The sequence below is a fragment of the Maylandia zebra genome, linkage group LG2 (assembly GCF_041146795.1).
Source record: "Maylandia zebra isolate NMK-2024a linkage group LG2, Mzebra_GT3a, whole genome shotgun sequence".
NCBI classification, from domain to species: Eukaryota; Metazoa; Chordata; class Actinopteri; order Cichliformes; family Cichlidae; genus Maylandia; species Maylandia zebra.
In genome coordinates, this window is record NC_135168.1 from 8,272,182 (window position 1) to 8,291,878 (window position 19,697).

Consider the following 19,697-nt stretch of genomic DNA (forward strand, 5'->3'; position numbering starts at 1 on the left):
CGGTGAGGAGTTGAAAATGCCAGAAAACACTGGGGCCAGCTCGTTTGCACAGTGTCTGAGGGTGGCAGGAGACACACCGTCTGGGCCGGGAGCTTTCCGAGCATTCAGATTCTTAAACTGCTTCCTCACATCTGCTTCATGAATATGAAGAGTTGTGGTGGGAGGAGGTGGTGTGAAATCCTCTTTTGTGTGGGGTGAGGAGGGGGGTGTTGTAGGTGAACAGTTTGAAGGTGGTGATGGCTCTATGGAGGGGGGAGAGGTGGGGGAATGAGTGTCCAAAGTGTCTCTATTGTTGGGGCCGTTGGAGGTGTGAAGGCTGCCTGATGGCTCGTCAAAACGACAGTAGAAGTCGTTAAGGGTGTTGGCCAAGAGCAAGTCATCAGTGGAGTGGGGGGTTTTAGGCTTGTAGTTGGTGATATTCCTAAAACCTTTCCACACAGAGGCCGAGTCATTCTCTGAGATCTGCTGCTGCATCTTCTCAGAGTGCTGATGTTTAGCAATGTCCACTTCTTTAGTGAACCTGTACTTGGCCTCTCTGTAGCAGTCCCTGTCTCCGCTTCTGAACGCCTTACTCTTTTCCAGCCACAGCTTTTTGAGTTTAGGAGTAAACCAGGGTTTGTCATTGTTATAACTCACCCTGGTGCGTGATGGCACAATGCTGTCCTCACAGAAGTGGATATAGGAGGTGACAGTGTCCGTAAACTCGTCCAAGCTGTTAGAAGCAGCCTTCAATGTGACCCAGTCTGTAGACTCCAAACACGTGCGAAGCTCCTCCACAGCCTCGTTGCTCCACAGTTTTTTGGTCCTCACGACAGGTTTGGAGAGCTTCAGCCTCTGTCTGTACGCGGGGATTAGGTGGATAATGACGTGGTCAGAAAGTCCGAGTGAAGCGCGGGGCACCGCGCGATAGGCCCCGCTGATCGTGCTGTAACAGTGGTCTAATGTCCTCTCCTCTCTGGTCGGGCATTTAATATACTGCTTATATTTCGGAAGCTCATGGCTCAGATTGGCTTTGTTAAAGTCCCCAAGAGCAATGATGAGAGAGTCCGGGAATGTCCGCTCCATGTGGAGAATCTGCTCCGCGAGTGCGCACTGAGCTGCCTGCGCATCCGCGTCTGGCGGGATGTAAACAGCGGCCAGGATGAATGAAGCAAACTCCCGCGGAGAATAAAACGGTTTGCAGTGAATAAAAAGATATTCCAGAGAGGAAGAGCAGTGCTGAGCAATCACTGTTACATCTGTGCACCAGCCACTATTGATGTAGAAGCAGACACCTCCACCTTTGGACTTACCGGAGAGAGCGGCCTGCCGGTCCGCGCGCAGCAGATGGAAGCCCTCCAGCTTGAGCGCGCAGTCTGGGATGTTCTCACTGAGCCACGACTCCGTAAAACAAAAGACACAGGAGGAGGCAAAGTCTCTGTTCATGCTTCTCATCAGGGCCAGTTCGTCTGTCTTATTCCTGAGTGATCGTACATTGGAAAGGAAGATCCCAGGAAGAGCAGTTCGCAGTCCGCGTCTCCTCAAACGCACGAGTGCGCCGGCTCGCTTCCCTCTCTTTCGGCGTCTCGCTTTCCTGATCAGAGTCTGCAGTAAATCTGCCGCAGATGCGACAAATATTGGAAATAAATCCACAGGCGTTGTAGTCCTGTAGTTAAGGAGCTCTTCTCTGGTGTAAGAGTATCCAGAGGAGTGCCCAGACACAGAAGAAATGCACAAAAACAAGACAAAAGTAACGCACTGAAGCACCAGGGCATCCATACGCGGCGCCATCTTGGTTGTACATTGCTGGCGTTGCATCTTTCAATGCCAGCAATGGCAGGTATCAGTGCTCAAAGCTTTTGTGTTTGTTTCCAACAAGTTGCCCACCTCGGGAAACAAAAATGTGTTCTTTTACTTGTCAGATGAACATATGAGACACTTTGACTCTTCAGTGCAGTGTGGAGCCTAACAAAGATCTGTTTTGTGTCCCAGCTGATCAGCAGGAGGAGGAGAGTCTGACGGAGCAGCAGAGGAACATTTTCAGCTACTTGGACTCAGCTCAGCCACTACAGAGGAAACAATGAGCTCAACACAGAAGGTGACAGACAGAGCAGGACCATATGACCAAAGATATTTATCACCATATACATTTGAACATTTGCCATAACGATGTAGCTGACGATAGAATTGACACCAGACAAAATACTTTACAGCTGCACAACTTTATTAAAAACCCATCAATGTATTTTCACTGAAACAAGCAGCTGTTGTTTATGTGCATTAAAGTTATATAAAAATGTAACAGTGCAAATGCAAATTCCTCGCTGACAGTTTAACCAAAAGGCGTTTCCAGTGGAAACTGGCCGACACATCCTGAGCATAACCATGTATAATATCCACTAAACTTCAGAAGAGGTTATACAGTCGTGGCCAAAAGCTTTGAGAATTGCATAAATATTGGAACCTGGAGAAGTTGCTGCTTAAGTTTTTATAATAGCATTTTGCCTGCACTCCAGAATGTTATGAGGAGTGATCAGATGAACTGCATCGTCCTTCTTTGCCATGAAAACGAACTTAATCCCCAAAAAGCCTTACCACTGCATTTCATTGCTGTCATCAAAGGACCTGCTGAGACCATTTCAGTGATCGTCTTCTTAACTCAGGTGAGAATGTTGGCGAGCACGAGGCTGGAGATCATCATGGCTGTATCCCGATTCAGGTTCTGCAGCTTTAAAGTCCTCAAGGGCCGCGTACTCAAAGACCGCTAAGGCCGAAGTGCGAGGCTCGTAGGCTCGTGAAATGGGACGTCTAGCCTCCGTCGCGCTGCCCAGGTTGCCTAGCAACCATGATACTAACAGCTGGAAACGTTTCATACAGCTTTGTTTGACAGAAATGAAGGAGAACATATTTAGTTCATTTGTTTCTACATGAGCTCTGTGTGATTTGATGAGTATCTGAGGCTGAGACCACAGGACTGTGAAACATGATTGTTGGGCTTCATTTCTGTGCTGAACAGTCGTTTAAGATTAGCTGTAAATAACAATTAGCTGATGTTGTTCATGAGACTAAAGTCATCTCACTGTGGCAATGTAAATATAATATGGCCAATATTATAGTTATTAGACCCAGACCTCCCTTTGCTTAGGCTGCTGCCCCCGCGACCCGGCCTCGGATAAAGCGGATGAAGATGGATGGATGGATGGATGGATTATAGTTATTATATTAATCACTTCACTCACAGACAAGTATCTGTGACAGTGTGTATACAGATGTATCATATATAAGAGACAAATATTGTTCGTTTAATATGTTGGTACTAAATGTGGCTCAATGCTTACATATATGTGTAAAAAGCAAATGTAGGAGCTGTGATAACTGTGTCTGATAGAATGAAGAGTAGACTGATATAGGAAATATTCCTTTATTGGGTGAGAAAATCAGACCATGTCATAACTGCTGTAAGTCACACAGAATAGATATCAGAGCCTTAAACAGGCTGACGTCTGCTAAATGGGTCAAACTGGGCAGAAAGTCTACAAACACATAACATCCTTATAGAATATGATGTAACACTATAGATCAACTTAGCTCAGAATATATAAAGCATATAAACAGTTACAGCAATATGATGCAACAAACACAGCAGCTACTGATCCAAAATACTCAAAGCTTCATAGAACTGAAACCAACATTTATTTTTAGCTCCATTCTGCTGCTGATACAGACTTTAGGTTTCTGAACATTAAACTTGTTGCTGCCTTTCATAGTGTGTAACTTGAAGGCCCTGAGTACTTTCTCCCACACTGAAAACACTGGGATGATCACATTATTTGAACATTACCTAATAAGACTGATTCAGCACAGACAGTTATGTTAAACTTTCCTAGCAGTCCTTCACAAACAGGGAACAGTCTGTCTATTCTCTCCATCTGTCAGTTGCTGCTGGCTCTTCCTCCTCCTCTTCCTCACACACTGCTGAGTTTGTCCTGGTGGATCATCAGGGCTGCAAAGCCTCACAGATGATGTGCAGCAGTGGCTCCCTCAGTCTGTCCTCACTCTGGACACTTGCAGTCGTCACACATGGAAATCAAATGTGTGATAAGCTGCAGGATTCAAACACAAGTGTAACTTATAAACACATCCTAGCAGAGAACCCAGAGTGATGATGAAGCAGAGTGTGGACCCCAGCCCTGCAGCCAGGCCCTCAACTTAAAAAGAATCAAGGCCATCCGCCAGCAGGCCACAGCCAGGCTCCACCATCAGCCAGCAGGCCCAGCCAGGCTCCACCATCAGCCAGCAGGCCCAGCCAGCAGGCCCAGCCAGGCTCCACCATCAGCCAGCAGGCCACAGCCAGGCTCCACCATCAGCCAGCAGGCCCAGCCAGCAGGCCCAGCCAGGCTCCACCATCAGCCAGCAGGCCCAGCCAGCAGGCCACAGCCAGGCTCCACCATCAGCCAGCAGGCCACAGCCACGCTCCTCCATCAGCCAGCAGGCCCAGCCAGGCTCCACCATCAGCCTGCAGGCCACAGCCAGGCTCCACCATCAGCCAGTAGGCCACAGCCAGACTCCACCATCAGCCAGCAGGCCACAGCCAGGCTCCACCATCAGCCAGCAGGCCCAGCCAGCAGGCCACAGCCAGGCTCCACCATCAGCCAGCAGGCCTAGCCAGGCGCCATCATCAGAAATTCCGCTTCCGAGTCCCTCGTGGTGGCCGCCTCGTGCTCTCGCTTCAGTATGCCACCCAAGAAAGGCCCAACACCAGAGGAGGTTGAGGACATTAAAACCTCCCTCGGAGTGCTGTGCGGAGACGTGGCCGCAGTCAGGGCACAGCAGGAGCTGCCTCTGGGGCTTCTGGAGGAGGTAAAACAGCTACGCCTCCAAAATGCCGAGAAGGACAGACGGATCATGGATCTCGAGCGGCGGGTGGATGAGCTGGAGCAGTACACCCGTACGAACGACGTGGTCATCAGCGGTATTAAAATCAAGCCGCGCTCGTACGCGCGCGCGGTGGCCGGGAACGTCGGGGAGCCCAGCGACGAGGAGACCCACTCGGTGGAGCAACAGGTGGCGTCCTTCCTCCAAAGCAAGGGGATAGAGATGGACCTGGAGCACATAGAAGCATGTCACTCACTGCCCAGGAGGAGTGACAGACTGCCGGCCATCATTATGAGATTTGTCAATCGGAAGAACAAGGTCGCACTGCTGAAACAAGGACGCAAACTGAAAGGCACGGACGTTTTCATTAATGAGCATCTGACACGAAAAAACGCAGACATCGCGAGGAAGGCAAGGCAACTGAAGAAGAACGGTAAAATACAACATACATGGGTAACAAACTGTAAGATTTTCATTAAGCTAAGCGGGACACCAGAAGAGGCAAAAGTACTGATAGTGAGGAACATGGAGGATCTGGACAAGTATAACTGACACCAATGTATCAATTACACCAGGAAATGACATGGACACGTTGAAATTAGTTCTTCAACAGAAAGTAATTGATCTAGATTGTGAATATAAGGAGCATAATATAATAGATCCAGAAATAGATTCTGAAAGTAACTTTCTCTCTTCTTTTGTTAAAAATTGTAATTATTTCACTCAGGAACAATATGAAAAAGAAATTAACCTAGACGGGAAGCTCTCATTAATTCACTTTAACAGCAGAAGTATGTACTCTAATTTTGATTTCATTAAGGACTATTTGCAACAATTTTCTCGCCCCTTTAGTATTATAGCCATCACTGAAACTTGGTTCAATGTCGATAAAGGAATAGATTTTTGTTTGAATGGATATGATTTAAAATACATGAATAGATTAAATAAGGCGGGCGGCGGGGTTGCTATATATGTTCATAATTCTATAAAATATAATGTTGTAACAACTATGTCTATGGCTATTGATGGAATTTTGGAATGTTTGACTATTGAGATTATGAATGAAAAAAAGAGAAATGTTATAATAAGTTGTATATATCGGACACCCAGTTCAAGTATTGACACTTTTAATGAATGGATAGAAAAAACGTTTGCTTCGGTGAACCAAAAATTACTATTTATCTGTGGTGATTTTAACATTGATTTGCTAAATCCAACAAGGTTAAAAGCCATTGATGACTTTACTGACACGATGTACAGCTTATCACTATATCCAACAATAACAAAGCCAAGCAGAATAACATCACATAGCGCCACTATTATTGACAACATTTTTACTAATGTCATGGATTTCCAAACTAATAGTGGCCTGCTTGTCTGTGATATAACTGACCACTTACCAGTTTTTACTTTGTGTGACTGTGATTTAAAAAAAATAGATACCAAGATCATGATAGCAAAGCGAACAATAAATGAAGAAGCAATTCATGCCTTCAATTTTGATTTAGCACAACAAGATTGGAGTTCGGTGTATGAAGAGTCAGATGTGGACAAGGCTTATGATAATTTTCTAGATATTTTTACTATGTGGTACAATAAACATTGTCCTGTAAACGAACACATGACAAAGAAAAAAAAGATAAAAAGTCCTTGGCTCACAAAAGGAATTATTAATGCTTGCAAAAAGAAAAACAATCTGTATAAACAGTTTATCAAAGTAAAAACAAAAGAAGTGGAACAGAGATATAAAGCATATAGAAATAAATTGACTGATATTATAAGAACGAGCAAACAACTTTATTATAGAAGAAGATTATATAAAAATAAAAACAATATAAAAGGAACTTGGGATGTGTTAAACAACTTAATTAAACAAGGATCTTCTGGAACATCATATCCTGAATATTTTACTGATGCAAATGGTGAAAATCACAACATGAGTAATATTGTCGATGGGTTCAATAAATTCTTCATAAATGTTGGCCCGGAACTAGCAGCGGACATCCCGTGTCATAAAAATGAAAATATCAGTAATATAAAATCAAATCCCTTTTCACTGTTCCTCTCAGCTACAAATGAGCAAGAAGTAATAAATATCACATTAAAATGTAAAAGTAAGTCTTCAATGGATTATCATGACATAAATATGTCTGTAGTTAAACAGGTTATTCTGAATATTGCTAGTCCCTTAACATATATCTGTAATTTATCATTTCAGTCCGGTTGTTTTCCAAAAAAAATGAAAATTGCGAAAGTAATACCACTATATAAAAGTAATGACAAACACAGTTTTACCAATTATAGGCCTATTTCTCTACTGCCTCAATTCTCAAAAATTCTAGAAAAACTTTTTAATTCAAGATTAGAAAAATTCCTTGAAAAACATCAAATAATAAATGTTGGTCAGTATGGTTTCAGAACGCAAAGAACCACTTCAATGGCGATAATTGAGGCAGTAGAAGAAATTACTGATACACTGGATAAAAATAAATATGCAGTTGGTATTTTTGTTGATCTCAAAAAGGCCTTCGACACAATCAATCACTCAATTTTACTGGATAAATTGGAAAGATATGGTATTCGAGGGAAAGCTGGTAACTGGTTAAAAAGTTACCTAACAGGTCGGGAACAATATGTTAGCATAGGGCATTACCATTCAGAGAAACTTGGTATTACATGTGGTGTTCCCCAAGGGTCAGTGTTGGGACCAAAACTTTTCAATGTATACATAAATGATATTTTTGATGTTTCTCAAGTACTTAAACTCATACTGTTCGCAGATGACACCAACATATTTTTCAGTAGCGATGATTATACTGATCTTGTAATGACCGTAAACAGGGAGCTACAATTAATAAAAAAATGGATGGACATAAATAAATTATCATTAAATATAAATAAAACTAAAGCAATGTTTTTTGGTAATTTAAAATATAATATAGAATTACCAATTATCATTGAAGGTGTACCAATTGATAATGTGAGTGAAAACAAATTTTTGGGAGTCGTAATTGATAATAAAATTTCATGGAAACCCCACGTCAGACACATAAAAACCAAAATTTCTAGAAGCCTCGCAGTTTTGAACAAAGTGAAACAATTCCTTGATAAAGATGCACTTCGTACTCTGTACTGTACTCTGGTTCTTCCATATCTTACATATTGTGTGGAAGTGTGGGGAAATACATATAAAAATACAACTAATCCATTAGTCACAGTACAGAAACGAGCACTGCGTATTATTCACAAGGCTGGTTATCTAGATCATACTCACAAATTCTTTCTTCAGGCAAAGTTACTTAAATTCCAGGATCTGGTTAATTACAATACATCCATAATTTTGTATAAAGCTTTTACTAAACTTTTACCGGCAAATTTACAAACTAGATTTGAAATTCGAGAAAAGGTTTATAATGTGAGAGGCTTTGGAGAATTCAAATTACCCAGAACTCGAACAACCCGTAAAGGCTTTTGTGTGTCTGTATGTGGTGTGAAAATCTGGAACAGTCTGAGTTTACAATTGAAACAATGCAAAAATATTCATAGATTTAAATTTCTCTACAAACAGTTGGTCTGGTCACAGTATACTCAATGATGGTTTTAGTGTGCTCTGTAATGTCTGTTCTCTTACCATTGCTGGTATGGATTCCAAAATAAAAAAAAATAAAAAAGTGTGCGTATGTATGTACATATATGTACTTGTGTGTGTAGATATATATGTATGTATATGTATGTGTGTTTGTTACTTGTAGTTATTACTGCCTGTTACCTGTGGTAATGCAATTTATAATTTATATATTCTGTATTCAGTTATGAAGACTCTAATTGTTGTTTGCGAGCTGCCGCTTAGATGCTTGTATGTGCCCGGGGCTGTTGATGGGTCTGTATGCAATGATGGGCGTAGCTGCGGGAAGTTTATTGTTTTTTTTGTTGATGAGTGAGTATAGGGGTGGGATTTAATAAGTTTTCTTCGTCCCACTCCTTTTTCAGGCAATTTTTGTTTTTTGTTTTGTGTATTTTATGTTCAATATAGGTATTTGTTGTGCCTGAAAATGAACAAATAAATGAATGAAATGAAATGAATGAATACTTTTATTCCACAATCAGAGAGAAAGAAACAGAGAGAGAGTGCAGGACAGACAGACGGGTGACAGTCTCAGGTGTACACACTGCTACACAACAGCACCAGAGAAGCAGGATTTAGTGTTTGTGTTATTACGAGTGTAAACAAGAAGAGTTCCAGATGGTACAGTGGACACATGTGTGACTGCTGTGATTAAAGCATCTTTCTTTCAGCTTAACGAGTGAACCGTCAGCTCGTTCAAACACACGTTAAAGTGCGTTTGGCTCGACACCACCGAACAGAGGCAGCAATATAACACAGCTAACATTAACAGTGCAGTGAATCCTGCTTGTGCCGTGATGTTCAGGACTGCAAACCGAGCAGCATCACTGACTTTCAGCTTGTTGTGTTTGTGGATATATGACTGACTTTAATTATCCACAAAATCATCACATTCTCTGTCAGATTAAGGTCGACTATTGAACGGCGTATATTTTAAAGGCTTTAAAACCAAGTTAACGCTGAAAGTACAAACATCACTAATGTCACATAACTCTGCCGACAAGGCATAGCTATGGCTATGAAATGCTCTTTGTGTATCACTTCTTCATTATGAAAGATGTCATTAATGCACTAGTAATGTCTCATCTGGAGTATTGTTCAATCATTTGGTCAGCAGCTAATAAGACAGATCTTAACAGACTTCAGTTAGTCCAGAATAAGGCGTCCAGATTAGTGTGAAGATGTTCATACTATACTAATATTGATAACATGCATAATAACCTTTCTTGGCTTCCTGTACAGGCTAAAATATTCTATGGCTTACTTGTAGTTCTAAAGAAAGCAATTCTGTTAAACACACCACATTTATTCTGCTCAGCTGCAGTATCCAGATGAAATACATCATCATATTACACAGTTTTCAACAAGCTGCAATTTAGTAAATGCTCGAGTTAAAAGTAACGTTTTGTAAAACTGTTACATTTAGAGCAACTTTTAAGTGGAATAAGTTGCCTTAAAAAATTAGAGAATTATTCAAAACTTCAATGAACACTTAAAAGCCGATTTACAGAGCTTTTAGTTGTTGTAAATATTGTAAGACATGATTTGTTTTTGAAATTTGTGTAATGTGCCTCAATGTTATTGATATTATTATTATTATTATTGATTGCTTATATTTGAACAATTGTGAAACCTCACTGTGGATGTAAGAGTGAAATTATGTGGATATCTTGAATCCACTTTATTGTGTAATATTTTATGTGAGTATTTGACGGAAGACGAGCAACATCTGTTGTGGAAGCTAACAGGGTTCCTTTAGAACAAACAAACATAGGATTTATTATCACTGAATAAATCTGTATAAATCTATACAAATTATAGAAATATGTAATAGGAAACAACAAAATAATCTAAATTATAAAATAATGTGTGTGTGTGTGTGTGTGTGTGTGTGTGTGTGTGTGTGTGTGTGTACACAATCAGGAGGGATGGGCATGATTTTAGTGTTTGAACAGTCATGAATTATCTTTAACAGCAGGTTGGATGTAATGTGTTAGAACTACCAGCAGGTGGGGATAAGAGACCTTTAAGGTGTTTGGTGCCACGCTCCACCTTCAGGTTTAAAACTAGTGTTAATGGAGTTTGAAGGTTGAGTTTGTTCCACGACTGCATTTCACTCACTGCCTCTGTTTGTATCTCTGTCACTGCAGGACCAACATGGAGCCAGAAGTCAGCGCTCTCAGGAGGCCGACAAACCTCACAGAAGAAAGGGAGAGAAAAAACACACCTGTGACGAGTGTGGGAAGGGTTTTACTCTGAGGGCTAAACTAAAACGGCATCAGGTCATCCACACTGGAGAGAGACCGTTCAGCTGTGACTTGTGTGGAAAGTCTTTTTCCTTGAAGGATTCCCTAAAAAAACACCAACTCATCCACAGTGGAGTTAAAGCGTACAGCTGTGATCAGTGTGGCAGAGCTTTTACTTGCAGTAGCAGCTTACAGAGGCATCTAGTTACCCACTCTGGAATTAAGGCATACAGCTGTGACGAGTGTGGGATGGAGTTTACTCTGAAGGCTTCACTAAAACAGCATCAGGTCATCCACACTGGAGAGAGACCGTTCAGCTGTGACGAGTGTGGAAAGTCTTTTTCCTTGAAGCGTTCCCTAAAACAACACCAACTCATCCACAGTGGAGTTAAAGCGTACAGCTGTGATCAGTGTGGCAGAGCTTTTACTCAAAGTAGCAGCTTACAGAAGCATCTAGTTACCCACTCTGGAATTAAGGCATACAGCTGTGACATCTGTGGAAAAACTTTCAGCCGGAGAGGGAGCCGAAATACACACCTACGCATTCACACCAGACATGATGTGTACTGCTGTGAACAGTGTGGCAAACAGTTTACAACAGACGCACACTTACAACAACACATGTTTACCCACACTGAGGAGAGACCTTATCAATGTGACCTGTGTGAGAAGACTTTTAAATCTCCACATTACCTGAGACAACACCAACAGATCCACACCAGAAAGAGAGTCTACAAGTGCAGCTACTGTGAGGTATGTATTTATATTGTTATCTTGTCATTTTAGCCTGACTGTTTGGAACAACTCTGCTCATTAAACTGTGTTAGCATGTTAGCAATTCTACTGCATGGAAAAGCAGCTCTGAGTGATTATTCAGATTTTCCTTTCAGTTATGATTTTAGTATTACTGTAGTATTATGGTGGTAGTATTGTAGTTATTGCAGCCCAGTAAACTGAGTGTGTTAACTGAAACAGTCAAATGTAGTTGGACGTCTGCAGAGATGCTCTTTATTTCAGGCGACGTTCAGGATACAAATGTTGAAGGACTGACTTACACTGTCTTTGTGTCTTTGTTTAGAAGCAGAGCGACACAGATGGATCCAGTTCTCAACCCTGTCATCACTGTGGTGGTGGGAAAGACTTTCATTGTGACCTCTGTGGAAAAACTTTCAGTCGGCAAAAGACCCTAAAAAGACATCAACGTAGACACACTGGAGACAAACTGAAATACTGCAAAGAATGTGGGAGAAGCTTCACCACACCAAGTGATTTAAAACAACATGAACTGATTCACAGTGGGGTTAAAAAGCACCTCTGTGATCAGTGTGGGTCATCCTTCACCACTGCATGGAAGCTTAAAACACACAAACGAGTCCACACAGGAGAGAAACCACACAAGTGCAGACACTGTGAGAGAAGCTTCTCACGGTCAGGTAATCGTAACAGGCATGAACGTGGACACATGGAAGGAAACTACAGCTGTGACCAGTGTGACAAGAGCTTCAGGAAGCTCAGATCATACTCTGCACACAAACGATCCCACGTTACTAATAAACTGTTTCACTGTTACCAATGTGCCCAAACATTCACCTCATTGTCTGCTCTGTGCAAACATCAGCGTGATCACTCAGGGCTGAAATCACTCCCATCACTGGATCACAGTGAATCTGAAGACACAGAAAGATCCTCTGGTTTCTGTGTCAGACTCAAAAAGCTTGAGATCAGGCTCCACAGAGTTCAGATAGAATCATTTAAACTTGTGTTGAACTGAACTGGTTGCTGGGCTGAACTTCTACATAATACAGATCTACATGGGATCTTCTTTTCTGTTGTTTTACTGAGTCAGTTTTGTCCTTTTTTCTCTGTCCTGGTTTTGCTCGTCTGTAAATGATTGAAACTCAGTCAAATAGTTCATTGTTCTCCAGCAAAACGTTTTGGAAACTCATGTTTAACCTTTAAAACTCTGACATGTTTTAGCACACAAGGCTTCATCGGGGAGTTCACTCATGATTGGACCATGAGAACAAAGGTTTTTAGTTCTTTCAAAGAGAGTCTTGGAGATGTTTGATGTTTCTGTTTTTCTGAAACCACCTGAAAGAAAAACTATTTTTCTTGCTTTATGTAGTGTGGAAGTTTTTAATGTTTCTTCATCTGTGATGTTCTTGAATGTGTTCACGTGAAGATGGTACAAATAAACTGTCCTTTCAGCTTTAGCTCCTAATTTATTCATTATTTATGGATGTAGCACAGCAGCCGTCTCTTGATTAACACATGGAGGGCTCGGGATCTGATGGTGTCGTCTCCCTAATTTGCCCACTCAGTAAATCTCACTCATGGCCAAGAAATTGAAATAAACCTTGTTTCCCTGCTGGATAGTGATCCACTGTAACTCTGCTCCTCCTTCCTGTTTAGGATTTCTGTGGCTGAAGTAAAATTCCCTCCATCCATCACTTATCCCAGCTAACCCAAAGTGAAATAAAGTTTTGCTGGTCTTAAAAAAGCATTACAATAATGGGCATTACCAATGCAAACTGAATGATACAGAAGATGAAAGAAGAGACTTTGATCAGTTAATAAAGCTCATGATCTGGATTCATTGTGGCTGCTACACAGATACTTCTGGGTCACTTCTCTCAGTTAGGAACCTTCCTCACCAAACTGACTGTTGGACCACACCCCTGGTTTCATGAGAAATTGTTTCAGCCATGATTTCTCTTCCTGTATTTCAGAGTAAAGACTGAAGTGACAAATGGAAGCATGTTTAAAAACACAATGTGAGAGAGACGTTGAGGTCCTTAGAAGTTACCCTGGGTTTTTCTGTCACCCTGCTAGATGTTACACACCTTGTTATTGGACTGATTTCTACTGCTGGACTACTCCTGCGGAGAGTAACAATACTCTTACTAATTAGCTCCCTTTCACACCTTTGGGGATATTTATCTTTGTGTTTGCAGCGCTGTGAGCCAGAACAGCGAGAGAAAAATCTGCAACAGCGACGAGCCGAATGCTTACGTGAATCGCAGCAGCTGCACATGTGCTACGCTGAATTAGAGGATATCTTTGCTCTGGATTTCTATTTCTACTTTTTCATTTCTATATGATTCTTCTTGCATCTAAACAAAGATGATTCAATTTGCTAAATGTTGATGGCTCTTCGTGCTCAGGTGTAAATGAGACGTAATATTTGCTCTTGGTTTGGTTCTCCTGTACAGAACCTTGCAGTACAACAGAAACCTAAAAACATTATTTGTAGTTGTTATTCTTAGTTGTTCTGCTGCCTAAATACCACAGGGTCTGATTATGAAGTTATTGAGCTGCACATACTTTACGACCTGCTTAAGTTCGAGGTCACAGCGTCTGTAGAGCAGCTGGAACATAATGAAGTCTACAAGGTTAAAGTTTTCTCTTCAGTTATTGTTCTTTCTGCTGCTTGGTTTGATGGATCTGAGAGCTTTTGTTTTTATTATTGTTATTATAATTATCATGAATATTTTACTCTCTAGAAGCTTTAAAATAGTGTTTGTGTTTGAAAAAATTGATTTAAGAATTGAACAGAAACATCTGTCCTTCTGAAAATGGCCCAAAGGCACGGAGACAAAGTCAAAGGATGCAACCTGTAACTTTCTCTTCCTTCATGTCAGGACCATCATCCATGATTTATATAAAATGCATATAGCAACAGTAGCACTTTAGTTTGGACTTTATGATTTCTGTAACTGGAAAATATTATTTTGTTTAAAAGGGCGACATTAACATTAAAATAAATGAAAGAAGCTTCAGCTGAGAGCTTCATGCAGTCATCATCAGCAGCTCATAGCAGTCACAGCTCTTTGTTACGCAGCTTTGCAGGAATTAAAGTGGCTGAAGTGTCAGAGTTTGTGTGAGAAGCTGCTTCATGGACAGCTGTACACACGTCTTTATTATTTCTTCATAAATCAAACACACAGGTTTGTCTGTAGATGATTTAAAGTGTGTCGTTGTGCAGTTAAAGCTGTTTGTGTGACGCCCTGACCTCCTGTGAATGAAACAGCCAATCAGATCCATCAGAGAGAGAGCAGGAAGTGTTGTGTGTTTGTGACAGAACAAGGAAACAGTGATGATGATGAACATAAAGGTCCTCTGATGTTTCCTGTTACAGTAACGCTTGTTCATCTGTTGCTCTCCTACACTTTCCTATAAATAAAGGAGAAAAAGTGCGTTTAGTTTCATTTCCTACAGCTCAGAGTTACACTTCACATTCCTGCTGTCACATCAAAAAGCTTCACTTTGGTCCAACATCTACATGTTAACATGAAACACAGACAGACTCAGAACATCTGGAACATCTGCACTTTGACCCAAAGTGCTATAGCCAGGATATTTTCTACATATTTCTTATGTTGGACCTGTTTGAACTGTAAACGACCTGTAATCATCTGTAAATGGTGTGAGACACACTGAGGCCACCTACAGGGCAGCTGGGGAACAGCAGGGATCTGAAATCATATGAGACGTTAGTGAGTGAGAAGAACAAACGGACTTAAGATGGCTCGAAGTGATCAAAGTTGATCTAAAATAGAAGATGAATCCACTGATTCTTTGTAAAGTTCATCTGCTGCTCACATGAATCCATGAAAGATTTATTTCACTGAATGTTTCTTCAAAGCTCATTTCAACCTGTTGAAGTCATGAATGAAAGTGCAGACTGAGAGTGGATCACATGATGTTTGAGGTGTGTCATGTGACATGTCCAGTATTGTCACACATGTCTAGATTGTCCCTGATATCATAACTGCTCAAACACTGATGATTATATTTGAAGAATTATTCCTGATGGCAGCAAAGTTTGAATGGAGCTCTCTGTCTGTGCTGATTTGTCGCCCTCTGGAGGTCAAAGCATAAACTGCATGATGTCACTGTAACCACCACAGTGACAGGAAGTGTTTTTAAATGATGAAATATGTCAGTGATGCTGATAGTGTGTTCATCACAGACGTTCAGGCTTCGTGTTGACATGAATCAAAGTGAAAGCAGAGAAACTGGAATGAATCAGGTGTTTTTACCTGGTGTAAATGGCAACACATTAAAGGTGTATAGACAGTAGAGATGTTTTAAAAATCTTAACAGTTCAGTAGCAGCGCCTCGCTCGTCACTTCTCACGGTAGATGACTTTAAACTATGGCCCGATGTTAGCTACATCCACATTATTAATGACTTGTATTTTCCGAAGGCGTTGTTGGCGAGGAATTGTGTAATTATAAGAGCACCGAGGCGTATAATTACCTGCACAGCAACAACATTGATAAAGTACTGCTCAACAAACAAGACGACTTTATTTTTCTTAAAGCACCTGTAGAGCCGAGCCAGAACGCTAATCAGGCTAAACACTTAGCATGGCTAATGCTAAGAGAAAGTGGAGTAGTGGAGACAGTCGGCTGTTCCTGTATCGCCGGATTAGGGAGATCATGTAGTCATGCTGCTGTTCTGTGGAGGGTATTTCACTTATCTGGATATCACAATGTTTAAATGACTGAAACAGAAACACTGGACTGGTCAAAGGCTGACTGGGGAGTCACGCTACTGCCATCCAGCCACAGGGGACTGTCCTCTCCCCCTTCCTCTTCACCCTCTACACCACAGACTTCAGCCACTGCACAGAGACCTCCATCTTCAGAAGTTTTCTGATGACTCTGCGGTGGTTGGATGCATCAGCAGGGATGATGAGACAGAGTACCGGGCTGTGGTCGACTCCTTTGTCACGTGGTGTGAGCAGAATCATCTGCAGCTCAACGTGGCAAAGACCAAGGAACTGATCGTGGACTTCAGGAAGACCAGGAAACACTTGACCCCTGTTTCAATCCAGGGGGTCAGTGTTGACATTGTGGAGGACTATAAATACCTTGGAGTACACATTGACAATAAACTGGACTGGGCTAAAAACACCACAGCACTTTACAGGAAGGGCCAGAGTCGTCTCTATTTTTTGAGGCGACTGAGGTCCTTCAACATCTGCCAGAAAATGCTGAGGATTTTCTATGAGTCTGTGGTGGCCAGTGCGATCCTCTATGCTGTTGCATGCTGGGGGAGCAGGCTGAGGGTCGCAGATGCCAACAGACTTAATAAACTGATCCGTAAGGCCAGCAATGTTGTGGGGATGGAGCTGGACTCCCTCAAGGTGGTGTCGGAGAGGCGGATGCTGTCCAAGATAAAGACAATGTTGGATAACACCTCCCACCCACTCCATGACATGTTGGTCAGTCACAGGAGCTCGTTCAGTGAGAGACTGAGATTACCGAAAAGCACCACTGAACGACACAGGAAATCATTCCTGCCTGTGGCTCCCTGTACAACGCATCCACCTAACACACTGTTTACTGCTACAACTACACATGTTTCTTTTCCAACTATTTATTTATGAGTGACTTATGTATGTATGTATGAATATATATGTATATATTGTACTATTCTTAGTTAGCGTATTGTCTGTCTTGTCTTAATGTTGGTTTAAAATGGAGCACTGTAACAAAAAATAATTTCCCCCAGGGATCAATAAAGTATTCTGATTCTGATTACATGGAGTACTGTTTACTGTTTACATGTCAATGCCACTCGTTAACTTTGTGTGGGCTGTATGCTGCACAATAACAGGTTAAATACAAAACTTTATTTGAAGACATCTGTAGCACTGCCTCAGTTCTGGATGTTTCCACAGACTCCTCTGTGCACCTAAAGAAAAGGTCAAAGGTGTTGAAAATCTCCCAATTCTTTGAATCTTTGGGCTGAAGGAAGGACAGTACTCGGTGTATAAATGCTCAATCAACAATCATTTATTTCCATATAATTCAACACTTAAGAGCATAAGAACCATCATGATGGGGAGACCTGCCTGCAGAGGGTCACAGCAAGTCTCAAAGTGGTGACGGGTTACACAGCCTCTTATAGCTTCTAGCGGCCCCCACCTAGTCGTAAAAGCCTAAACATTCACATTCTTTCTCTCTTACGGCGCCTAAGTTATGACCTCGGCTCCTTGTCTTTCTGCTCTCTGTAAGGTGGGGGTATGGAATGTGGTCTGTCTCTTCTATTATCGGCACAAGGTCCTCTGCACACAACATTCTCTTCATGATTCAGCAGTATGACATGTCAAGAAACAGTGTAACACATTCAACAGTGTCAAGTAATACAGGTCAATCCAATAGATCTAATGATTTTCACACTCTTTTAAGTCAGAAGTATAATGCAAACTAAAACTACATACTGATCACACACTCTATATTAAAGGCAAGGCAAGGCAAGTTTATTTGTATAGCACAATTCAACAACAAGGTGATTCAAAGTGCTTTACAGAGACATTAGAAACAAAAACAAATAAAAAGCATGATTTAAAATTGATTAAAACAAGCAAACAAACTAACTAACTAATTAACAAACAAACAAACAAAACAGTATATAAAATCAAAACAGATAAAATCAGAACAGTAGATAAAATCAGTAGTTAAATGTAAGTTTTGAAATTTAAGCTTAAAAGTGTGGATTTGGTGCTTTATTCAAATGCAGCTGAGAACAGGTGAGTCTTCAACCTGGATTTAAATAAACTGAGTGTTTCAGCTGATCTGAGGCTTTCTGGGAGTTTGTTCCAGATATAAGGAGCATAAAAGCTGAATGCAGCTTCTCCGTGTCTGGTTCTGACTCTGGGAACTGATAAAAGACCGGATTCAGATGACCTGAGTGATCTGGAAGGTTCATACTGGGTCAGGAGGTCACTGATGTATTTTGGTCCTAAACCATTCAGAGCTTTATAGGCCAGCATCAGAACTTTGAAGTCTATCCTCTGACGGACAGGCAGCCAGTGTAAAGACCTCAGAGCTGGACTGATGTGGTCCACTTTTTTGGTCTTAGTGAGGACTCGAGCAGCAGAGTTCTGAATGAGCTGTAGTTGTCTGACTGATGTTTTAGGTAGACCTGTAAAGATGCTGTTACAGTAATCAAGCCTACTAAAGATGAATGCATGGACTAGTTTTTCCAGGTCCTGTTGAGACATCAGATCTTTTATCCTTGAAATATTCTTGAGGTGATAGTAAGCTGACTTTGTTATTGTCTTAATGTGTTTTTCTAAGTTTAGGTCTGCATCCATCACTACACCCAAATTTCTCGCCTGGTTTGTGGTTTTTAGATGTATAGATTGAAGTTCTCTGGTGACCTGTAATCGTTTTTCTTTGGCGCCAAAGACTATTACCTCAGTTTTGTTTTTGTTTAGCTGGAGAAAATTGTGGCACAACCAGTCATTGATTTCCTCAATGCATTTACCAAGAGCCTGTACAGGGCCTCGGTCTCCTGGTGACATTGTGATATATATTTGTGTGTCATCTGCATAGCTGTGATAGTTTATTTTGTTGTTGTTTATAATCTGTGCCAGTGGGAGCATGTAAATGTTAAACAGAAGGGGTCCCAAGATGGAACCTTGGGGAACTCCACATGTGATACTTGTCTGCTCAGATGTGAAGTTACCTATTGATACAAAGTATTTCCTGTTTTCTACGTATGTTTTGAACCAGTTTAGTACAGTTCCTGAAATACCTGCCCAGTTCTCCAGTCGTTTGAGTAATATGTTGTGGTCAACTGTATCAAATGCTGCACTGAGATCCAGTAAAACTAAGACTGACATTTTTCCACTGTCTGTATTCAGACATATGTCATTAAACACTTTGGTCAGAGCGGTTTCAGTGCTGTGGTTCTGTCTAAAACCTGACTGGAAGGCATCGTAGCAATTATTCTGTTTTAAGAAGTAATTGAGCTGTTGAGAAACTGTTTTTTCAATGATCTTACTTAAAAATGGGAGATTTGAGATCGGCCTGTAGTTGTTCATTTGTGTCTTGTCAAGATTGTCCTTTTTCAGTATAGGTTTAATTACAGCAGTTTTTAGTGGTTCTGGAAACACACCTGATAATAAAGAAAAGTTGACGATCTGTAACAGGTCTGACTCTAAAGTCTTTGAG

At 41.3% G+C, this 19,697-nt stretch overlaps 1 protein-coding gene across 1 annotated transcript; it reads left to right on the forward strand.

The window, feature by feature from the left end:
- The first annotated feature begins 1,985 nt into the window (after positions 1-1,985).
- Positions 1,986-12,938, forward strand: LOC143413500 (uncharacterized). Its single transcript, XM_076876704.1, has 3 exons — positions 1,986-2,077; positions 10,630-11,478; positions 11,804-12,938. The coding sequence occupies exons 1-3, from the start codon at positions 2,060-2,062 to the stop codon at positions 12,494-12,496; spliced, it is 1,560 nt and encodes a 519-aa protein (XP_076732819.1). The 5' UTR covers positions 1,986-2,059; the 3' UTR covers positions 12,497-12,938.
- Positions 12,939-19,697: the final 6,759 nt, after the last annotated feature.

Bases quoted from the DNA above. Each gene is read 5' to 3' on its own strand.
- LOC143413500 (XM_076876704.1), top strand. The intron at 11,479-11,803 runs GTATGTATTTAT...GTCTTTGTTTAG, and splicing joins ACAAGTGCAGCTACTGTGAG to AAGCAGAGCGACACAGATGG.